The sequence below is a fragment of the Barbatula barbatula genome (assembly GCF_947034865.1).
Source record: "Barbatula barbatula genome assembly, chromosome: 1".
NCBI lineage: Eukaryota > Metazoa > Chordata > Actinopteri > Cypriniformes > Nemacheilidae > Barbatula > Barbatula barbatula.
In genome coordinates this window covers 977,023-987,517 of record NC_136766.1, presented here as the reverse complement: position 1 = coordinate 987,517, position 10,495 = coordinate 977,023, and the positions used below count along the sequence as shown (strand labels likewise).

At 41.0% G+C, this 10,495-nt stretch overlaps 1 protein-coding gene across 3 annotated transcripts; it reads left to right on the top strand.

Annotated features, from left to right (window-relative positions):
- Positions 1–2,413: 2,413 nt before the first annotated feature.
- On the top strand, positions 2,414–9,720 carry alpk1 (alpha-kinase 1; the record flags this gene model as incomplete). 3 transcript variants are annotated; one of them, XM_079470340.1, is made up of 14 exons in its annotated part: positions 2,414–2,558; positions 3,244–3,340; positions 4,144–4,298; positions 4,372–4,570; positions 4,660–4,719; positions 4,791–4,877; positions 5,096–5,172; positions 5,268–5,363; positions 5,451–5,558; positions 6,125–7,664; positions 7,737–7,884; positions 7,958–8,120; positions 8,916–9,102; positions 9,312–9,720. In XM_079470340.1, 13 exons carry the CDS (start codon positions 3,244–3,246, stop codon positions 9,494–9,496), a joined length of 3,102 nt encoding a protein of 1,033 aa, XP_079326466.1. In that variant the 3' UTR covers positions 9,497–9,720. The 3 variants fall into 3 exon arrangements, with proteins under 3 accessions (XP_079326466.1, XP_079326465.1, XP_079326467.1); XM_079470339.1 differs by lacking the exon at positions 2,414–2,558 and having other exon boundaries at positions 6,125–7,884; XM_079470341.1 differs by lacking the exon at positions 2,414–2,558 and having other exon boundaries at positions 6,125–7,884; positions 8,956–9,102; positions 9,312–9,482.
- Positions 9,721–10,495: the final 775 nt, after the last annotated feature.

Genomic DNA, 10,495 nt, shown 5'->3' with positions numbered 1-10,495 from the left:
ACGTCAATATTGGTTGGTTACGTTGGCCCAACCTATCTGACAGAAATACAACGTTGGGCCAACGTTGGTATGGTCAGCTGCAATTGCCCACCACTTCCCTCAAATTATATAAATACCCAGGTAGCAAACAGACGTTGGCCCAACGTTGGCCCAACGTTTGTTGTTGTGTTGGGCCAACGTTGGGTGCTGACGTTGGCCCAACGTAATTTTGTCCGTTGGGCCAACCATGTTATTGGACGGCCAGCAGACCTTCTGCCAACCTAAAAAATACCTTGCCAACCTTCTGCCAACTTAAAAACCACTAAAACAACATTGGGCCAACGTTGGGCCAACGTCAGCACCCAACGTTGGCCCAACACACCATTTTAAGATTGTGATATGCCCTATTCATTGTTGAATTGCATTAAAAAAGAACAACAGACAAACTGAATTGGTTATAAAAATGAAATTTATTGGTAACAAAATAACAGCAGAAAAAATGCAAAGCAAAGTAAAACAAAGTCAAAGAAATCAACAAGGAACCAAATATATATATATATATATATATATAATTATTAAAATAAGTATAATTATTAAATTATTAAAATAACCATTGGTTGTTATTATCTTAGCAGATAATTTTCTTTTGATGTTTATTGTTGTTGTTAAATAAAAAAACATATTAACTACACTTTTACTATAATAAAACCATTTTTATAATTTTTATAAAGGTCTGTCCATTTAGAACAAAATGTGCATTTATGTAGAAATAATTGAACACACCCCCGGATGAAGATCTAAAAAGCTATGCTTTAAAAGCACAATATTTCTGTTTATTTTAAAACAATTTAATGTTAAACAAGTTCTACCATCTTTATTGTTTTTAACATGTTGTCTTTTATGTGTTATTAGTCATGTTCGACTTCATGATGACGTCAACGTATCGCGAGAGCGAGTCGAGAACTTACGCGTAGAGATCTAATTTCGAATCGCTCTCGCGATACATTGACGACATCATCCTGTCAGCGCCGCATGAAGCCACACACACGTATTTGTGGGCGCGTGCGCGCCTCCGTCCTCGTGAGTTCAGAGTCAGACGAGTTTCCGTTTCTGTTGTAAATTCTGAGGTAAGTTTTCATTAATTCCTGGTTACCTCATTAAAATAAGTTCACAGTAATGTTCATTTTGTTGTTAGTAATTCGATATGACTAAAATATTATAAACTTTAATGTTGACCGTTAGCGTAATCTGGCGGTTTGACTGAGCTTGTGACGCAACTGAGCTAATGTAGAGCATATCTTTTATTCGTCTTTATTTTCTTGACAGATGTTGACATTAGGCATCCTTGACAGATGTAATGTTAATTTTGTTGTTGGTAATTCGATATGACTAAAATATTATAAACAGAGGTGCACTTCATCTTTACACTGCATTAAGATGTATAAAACATTTGCTACCCCAATATGGTGAATTTCTTGCAAAAACCTTTGGGTTGTGTAATTAAAATAGAACGACACATCTTAAATCTTCTAAAAAGTTGTTTGTATGTTTGTTGTTTTTACAGGAGTATATGCTGCTGCTTCTCCTCCTCCGCTCCGTCTTCATCATCAAATAGCTTCAAATCTGCAAAGTTTTTTTGGCCTTCTTCCGCATTTTCTTTGCCGCCTTTTTTGTCACTTTGGTTCCTTGTTGATTTCTCTGACTTTGTTTTACTTTGCTTTGCATTTTTTCTGCTGTTTTTTTGTTACCAATAAATTTCATTTTTATAACCAATTCAGTTGTCTGTTGTTCTTTTTTAATGCAATTCAACAATGAATAGGCCATATCACAATCTTAAAATGGTGTGTTGGGCCAACGTTGGGTGCTGACGTTGGCCCAACGTAATTTTGTCCGTTGGCCCAACGTTGGCCCAATGTTGTTTTAGTGGTTTTTAAGTTGGCAGAAGGTTGGCAAGGTATTTTTTAGGTTGGCAGAAGGTCTGCTGGCCGTCCAATAACATGGTTGGCCCAACGTTGGCCCAACGGACAAAATTACGTTGGGCCAACGTCAGCACCCAACGTTGGCCCAACACAACAACAAACGTTGGGCCAACGTTGGGCCAACGTTTGTTTGCTACCTGGGTATAGTGTGTACTTGAATCCTCAGCATTCATGATTCCCGGATGGTGTAGTGTTTACACCCCGAGTCTGAATCACTCGGATACTTGAGATACTGTTATATCCCCACGAGCCCTACAGGCTCAAATTAAACACATGGAAATAAAAGTGTGCTGTACTGGAAGAAAATTGAAAGCTTCGTTTCTTGTGTTGTTTACTTGTACAAAGCCCATGTTACGTGTTAATCTGTCTCTCATAACTACATCACATGGCTAATCTACAGTAGGTGGCGGACATGCGCCTCAAGCGTAAATTGCCACGCGCCGTTAAAAAGGAACAGAAGAAAATATGGTGGACAACACCGATCGCATTCATACTACAGCCATTCAGCCCCGTTGAGTACATACTTACTGAAGTACCTGCTGTTCAAGTGTGCCATATCAGATTCAGCCTAATGGTTTTTGTGAAATCACCCGAAACAAGGTCTGTGGTTAACAAAACCTCTAAACATTTTCACGTTTCTTTAACTTAAAACACACCAAATATAACCCACTCCTGATTTTTTTAAAGACACAATATGGAAGAATAATGTTGTGAAATATCCAAAAATCACTTGCACAGTGTGATATATTTCATGTAGTTGTGTGCTTACATGATCCCAAGAATGTGCAAATAAAGAGAAATTCCCATTTAAACTAATGTCCCGTCCCTTGTGTTTGTCTCATATCAGTGACTTAATATCCGCTGCTCCGCACGACCCTCAGTTTCCTCTTGTAGAAACTACAGCAACTCACAAATGCAGAAGTGCTCATACAGCATCTGTTTTTACATATTGTGGCTTTAAAGCCTTATTGTGTCTTAAAAACGGCCGTTACTAACATGTTGTTAAAAGCGACTCCTTCCTTTGGCGGGGACATTAGAGGTCATTGCGCATATAAAGCTCACAAATAATACAACATGAGCACAAATCTCTTAAAACGTAGCTGCCGATTCATTCACGGAAAATGACTTAGCAGGGAACACATTTTTTTATAAAGTTTAATTGAGTTGCCCGAGGCTTGGTGGTGGTGACGTTGATATCGAGCAACCGAGCTTGTTTTTTGTGTTCTTCCTCTTGATATCACTGTAAATACATTACTGAATGCCTTCTTCATGTGCTCATGTGCAGATGAGCGGGCAAGAGGTGACGCAGTTACTGCACGAGTGTCTCCAGTGCGCAGTCAGCGGACCGACGGAAGCAGGGCGCGAGCTCCCACACCCCAGCGGTAATGACTAAAACTGTACATATGAACACACATGCTGCAGTTATGTTAATAATGTTTACAATGGTATACGTGGGAAGAATGTTATTTTTTGTGATCTCATCGAGCGGTTTGATATCTGTGTGATCTGACCTCATGCACACATTACAATCCCATTGATCTTAAAATGAATAAATGCTGAAACACCATTTGCTGTCTTATGACACTTCTGGGAAGTAAACGAGCAAGTACATTTACATTTAGTCATTTAGCAGACGCTTTTATCCAAAGCGACTTACAGATGAGGAAACATTGGAAGCAATTATAACAACATAGGCAACGAAAATACATAAGTGCATCAAACTAGTCCATTAAAGCCTAGCAGAGTATACAAAGCTAAGAATATTGAGGTTAGTAATTTTTTTTTTTTGATAAGAAGGAAAGGGAAGAGAATTAGGAAAAACTCAATCAGCAACGTGTTGACGGAAGAGATGCGTTTTTAGGTGTTTTTTAAAGATGGCAACCGAGTCTGCAGATCTTGTAGCAGCAGGTAGATCATTCCACCAATGTGGAACAGATCCAGTGAAGGTACGGGAGAGTGACTTTTTTCCTTTTTGGGATGGTACCACTAGTCGTTGTTCCTTTGCAGACCGCAGTGATCTGGCAGGAACATAGATCTGCATTAGCGAGTGAAGATACGATGGTGCAGATCCGGTGTTGGTCTTGTAGGCCAGGAGCAAAGCTTTGAACTTCATGCGGGCGGCAACAAGGAGCCAGTGTAACCTCTGTAGTTCTCACTGAAGTCTGTATGCCGCTTTCACTCTCAGGGTTCTTTCCGGATGAACTGAGAGCGCTCTTACAGGACGCTGCGGACAGAAAGTGGCCCTTCGTGGAAGAGAAATGGCAATACAAACAGTCTGTGACGTCTGAGGACAAAATCAACTCGTCCGACCTCATCAGACAACATCTACCACAGTTACTGGTAAGAATCTGACCTGGTGCACATGACGAAAAATATCTTTCATTGTGTGATTTTGAGTCCTGTGTGTTTTCAGATGTTCCTCCGAGACAGCATCGCAGCCGATGAGCCTAAGTGGGCTGTCGCGGTGGTCTTCTTGGTCGACCGTCTTCTGTACTGGATGGACAGTTCTCATGTCCTGCTGAAGATCGCTAAAGCGTTGCACGAGCGTTATCCGGCGATCCCCATCGCCCCTCAGGTCATCATCAGACAAGCTCGTGTGTACCTGAACAGCGGTGAGCTCATCTCTCCCCGTCTGGGTCGTGGAAGTTGAACGTTCTTCACTGGGAGGTTTCATTTGATGGCTCGTTTTATTTTGATGCAGGTAAACTGCAGAAAGCCGAGTTCATACTGAGCCGTCTGATCAGTCGGAATGCTTTAACAGGTATTGTACAATCAGCAATATTCCATCCGTTGTGCTGGAGTGGTTTCTGACGGCCGCGTGACTTCATTTAGGCTCCTGGACGTATATGAAGGTCAGCGAGCAGACGCTGGTGCAGGCCGTGAGTCTGCAGGTCAGAGGTCAGGTGCTACACAAGCTAGGTGAGTGAGTTCGTGTTGCTCTTTCACATTTGTTTTGCGTTTAAAAATTGATTTGGTCTAAGATGAAATCGCTCAGGAGAAATAATCATTTTGAGATCTTCAATAATATTGACTTTTGACTTGACAAATGTCAAATATCTGATGAGACCTTTTCATCTCACTGATGCCTAGGAGAATAACCGAGACATTCAAGAGATGTGATGTGTGTTTATCCTCAGGTCTGTGGATCGATGCGTTCGAGCTGATTTGGGCGTCTCTGGTGGGGTTTTACGCTCTTCCTCAGCCTGATAAAAAGGTTGCATGTTTAAGTTGATGCGATGCACGAGGACTCGTTCTGCAGCTCATTGGCGATCGAGCACTGATGTGCGTTTGTTTTGATGTTGTGTTCAGGGCATCGGGACTTCTCTTGGTCTTCTGGCACAAATGCTCATCTCTATGAATGACCACGACTTTGACACGCTTCAGAAAAAAACTCATATCGACTTTGTAAGATGGACTGAAATATTTGAAATCTTGTTCGCATGCATTTGTTTTTGCTTTGAGCTTTTTTTCTCTCTCTCTACTCTTGTTCAGAATTTACTGGGAGAACATCATCATCATCGTCTGCTGTCGGCTGCTCGAGCTGCTCAGATGGCTGTTGTGTACAGTCAATATGGATCTCTGTATGTTTTGACCAACGTGGTGCGTTGTCTTACAGTTTTAGAATCGTATAAAAGTCCCAACACCTCGGATTCTGTGAATCTCTACCGGACGCAAGCGGTGCGACAAAAAATATCTTGTTCTTAAAGGGTTTGTCGTGTAGCGGTGAGCCACATCCAGTGTGGACAAAATGAAAAATGATAATGGGTCCTATTGTCTTTTATTGTGTCTCATCAAGTGTTGTCACTGACACAATAGTTATAAAGGTCTGTATCAATATGTTATATTTTAAGCAACGCAAATAGATTCAATACATAAAATAATGTTTACTTCTATGTGCTCAGGCAAACTATATTTAGCACAAATGTCATTTTGTTTGATTCAAGTGGATGATTATTCTACCCCTACTTATTCAACCGACATTATATAACCTTTGAAAAATGAATCCTGGTTTTACTATAGTAAAAGTGAAGTTTTACTGTACCAAAAGCATGAAGTGAGAGTAATAAACTGTTGGCTTGATATATTGGCTTTTTCATGCTATTGCCGAAATGCAGATGGTGTTATATAGTTCATAGGGATGATGGACTTTAGTTTTTTCTCTCCAGGTCGCCCAAGGATCCTGTTTGCTGTCCTACAGTTTCTCAGACAAACGTTCCACTAACGATCAGAATCGGTATCTGACTTTAGCCAAAGAAGCCTTCGAGATCGGCCTGCTGACAAACACAAGAGAAAACACTGTCACTAGTAAACTGGAGTTACACACTTTACTCAAAGCGTCTTACTGCTTGACCCTGACTCACAGATGGATGACGGGTCCGTCTGAGAGCATCACAACAGCCACGAGAGTGTGTCACGAAGCCGTGACTTTATTATTCCAGTATTCCAGAAGTTCAGACTTCAGCCTGTGTGCTGACATCACAGCAAAGATTCAACGGATCAAGTCATTGTTGAATGTGAAAAGCTTCGATAATTCTGATCCGCTCTCCTTTGTTCCCGACGGCTATCGTTCTGTGGAGTTTGGGCCTGTGAGGTTCACGCTCGGCAACTTTGCAACGGTCATCGACAGTTTTAGAAAGCACCACAGTTCCGTCTGTGAAACGTTTGAGATGAATACTCAGAAGACAAGAGAAGATTCTGACTCAACCCACTGTATAACAGCGTTTCAGATCGACACGGAGCGCTCAGAGAACCCGGAACATCTGCAAGAAACACTCGACAGCTGTCTGGAGCGCACCAGCCCAAATAAAGATGGCAAGGATGAATTTATGGATCAAAGTTTGAGAAGAAAGTCACGTGACATGATTTCCTCTAGACATGATTCATCTGGCAGCGGATCTTCTTTTGTTCTGGTCAATTCAAGCTGTCGTACTGAGATAAGTGATGATGAACGGAGCACCAGCGCTGGTCCTTCAAAACCCAATGTAGATGAACAAAAAACATGCGACTCAAAAGGATTCCAGGGAGATCTCTGCACGGCTAAAGATGAAACCGGGCCGGCGTCCGTCACCAATAACAGCAATGACTTTGGCAAGAGTCTGAGAGTAAGAGCGTCACGTTCTTCTGACAGTAGCTTGGACTCTTCATATGAGCACGTTCCAGTCCAACCTCAAAGCAGCATAGAGACCGTAGAGTTTGACTGTGATTTCACTTCCCTTTCAGTAGCCAATCAAGACGCAAGGGCGAAGACTAAAGATGGGAGCGTATCCTCTTCGTATTCTCTGGCCGACAGCTTTGGCTCGCGCTCATCTTGGGAGAAATTGTCCGTTAGTCCTGCAGCCAACACTTCTGAGTTTACACAGATGAATCATTCACGACAGAGCTCATCTCGCAACTTTGTAAAAGTACAAGAACGTGTGAAAGCGATCAGACCGTCAGCTTTTTCAAGCACAGAGACCGATCCGTTTGAGGAACTGGGATTTGAGCGTCTGTCCGTCCCCGACTACCATCAAGAGAAACACGGAAGCTTCAGGACCATCTCCGAGTCGTGCAACAGATGCTTCAAGAACTGCACGATGGGCAGTGATGTTCTCACAGAGCGGGACTACAGATGTCTGTTCGCTGGAGTTTGTCATGGTTGTTTGCTCAAAAGGCTGCCGAACAAACCGCTGAAATCTCTGGACAGCAGACGTCAGAACCAGGCGTACGGTGAGTGTCCAACACGGCCTCTCCATGAGCTTCAGTGTGTTTGTCATCGCGTTTTATGCTTTCATTCTGCAGATGCCGTCGTCCTGAAATACTCAAAGGCTTCCGACTTGTGGACGGCCTTCGAAAGCAGCGTTTTCATCGGAGAGCGGACCGGTGACTGTGGCACACAGAGACGAGCTGTAGAGGTGCTGTATCTTCACCAGGAACAACTGCTGAGCAGGTAACACCTGAAACACCTCACCCACCGTTCATCACACACACGCTAACGCTCAATCCACTTCTTCAATCATCAGATACGTGGGTAAAGAGTATCTGAAGGAGAAGGGCCTTCACGCACACCTTCACGACGTGGAGCGTCAGATGAGCGCACAACACTACGTCACTGAGTTTAATAAACGTCTTTACGATAGTAACATCACAGCTCAGATCTTCTTCATCCCCTCGGAAGCACTGCTGGTATGAATCCCTGTGTATTTTACACACAATTGAATCTGCTCGTGTTTGTGAATGTTATTCTCATTGCTGTGTTATACATGCTATTATATTAGGTTGATTGACTAAAAAGAGCAGATAAAGAGCAGATCAATTTAAGTCAAATGTATTTATTTTCTTGACATTAAGTGCACTTTTTGAGTGTTTATTGCGATGGAATCAGATATATATGAGCCACTTGGGGCCTCATTTATAAAGCGCTGCGTAGAAACCGACCAAAATGTAATTTTACAAAAATTTCTTAAAGGGTGTACGTGTGATTCATAGAACGAACGTACGCACAGAAAATGTGTGTACGCCTCTCTATCTGATGTGAAGTCTATAAATCACAAATGACCTTGAAATTGCGTGCAGCTAATCTCAGTTACAGATCTAACCTTTTAACGATGTGCAATTAATGTCATTAATATATGAACGAGCACATGTCAACATCCAAATCTTATATGAGCGGCATATGACTTGCTGCAGCACTCGGAGGAGCAAAAGTGCGGATGTCTGCTCAGAACCTGATGTGGAGTTTAGCACTTTTCCATGTCAAATACCATTTTTATAAATATAAATCCTGTTCCTGTGGATTTTACGCAAACTCTACGATGAAATATGTGGTAATGCACGTTTTATAAATGAGGCCCCTGATCATTTGTTATGACTATAGGGAAACCCATTTCTTGCAGGACTTTTGATAATAACGAAGTGTAACACTCCAGCTGAAACTCAACGTTCATGTGTGTTCGTGTTTTCCACATTCGTTCGTTTCAGATTCTGGAGATGGGTCGTATTGAAACATGTTTGTCTGCAGAACCGTACATGTCTGGAGATTTCTCGAAGCTCACAAACAACACCAAACGTACAAAAACTGAGCATGCTGCCACAAAGTACGGCATCGCATTCGGACATTTCACCTACGAGTTCTCCAACCATGAGGAAGTTGTGGTGGATCTGCAAGGTGAGAGATCTAGTTTGATCTCGTCACTTCAATTCACATGATTTGTTTGTGTAACTAATGAACTAATTGTCAACATTATACGATAATGTCCCATGAACTGTGACCACATGAACTATTGATGTTACACAAATATTACCTCGATGTCTTATTTCCACACTTGGATATAAAGAGAGAAATAGTCCATCATTTGTTTGTTTTCTTTTGGTCAGGTTGGGTCACGAGTAATGGAAAAGGTTTGACGTATCTGACCGATCCTCAGATTCACTCGCTCCGAAAGCCCAGATCGAACAACTTCCAACAGACGGGAATCGACAACTTCCTTAAATATCAACATGGAGATGAATGTAATGAGATCTGTCGAGCGGCTGGACTAAACACAATCAATGTCAAGTAATATTAGTTTTATTCATCAGCCCCGCCAGTTTTTAACAGTTGCTGAAAAGAATGAAAAATCAACACATGTTCAACATTTCTATGCAAAATAATTGCACAAAACTAAAAAGCTCTCACAGTTATTTTTACATTGAATAAATTGTAAATGAAAGATAAGAAAAAAGGCAAAAGTAAGTATATGTTAACGTCCATCTGGAAAGATGAAATAAACACATTCTTATGTCAAAAGGTTTGTCTTGGTGAATATGTATGTAAATCTTAAGTGAAGGTTTAGTTTGGTGTGATGTTATTAACGGACCAGTGCAGTATTTAAAGTGACAGGTGTCATTGTTCTTTCATTACGGTTCATTTGATTAGACAAGTAATCCTAAAACATTTCTAGAAAATACCAACCAAGATATTATTATCTTAGTTATTATTTTGATCATTAAATCACAAGTTCTGAGTGAAAGCCACGAGGAAGTAACTGATGTTATTAAATGAACATGTGACACTGAAGTATCTGAGACAGAAACCTTTGAGCTCAGAAAATGTGAAATATCTGGGTCACAGTCAAACTTCTTCACTTATTTATATCCCATCAGTGATCATATGACAGTGACATGTGACTGAAACCAGAAGATCTTCATTCCACATTGACAAAGTTGCGAATGTGCAAAATAAAGCAACTATAGTCAGCCTTCACTTCCTAATAAACTGCCAATAAATATCAGTATGAAAAGAAAGAGAAGCCACTGAATATAATCTTTTTTATATATAATAATACTTGTGCAAGCAGATGAAGAGACAATAACAGAAATACTTAAGGACTTTGCTCAGGCAGTTCAGGAAGAATATTTCTGATCACAAGATCTCTGGTTAGTCAGGTTTCATCATCATCACCATCATCATCATCATCATCGTTCAGTTACGTGACTTTTTGCAGGAATTTATTCTGCGTTTCCATCTCTCATTATTTACTTTAACCTTTTTTTTTTTAAAACAAGAGTGAGCGTAAAAA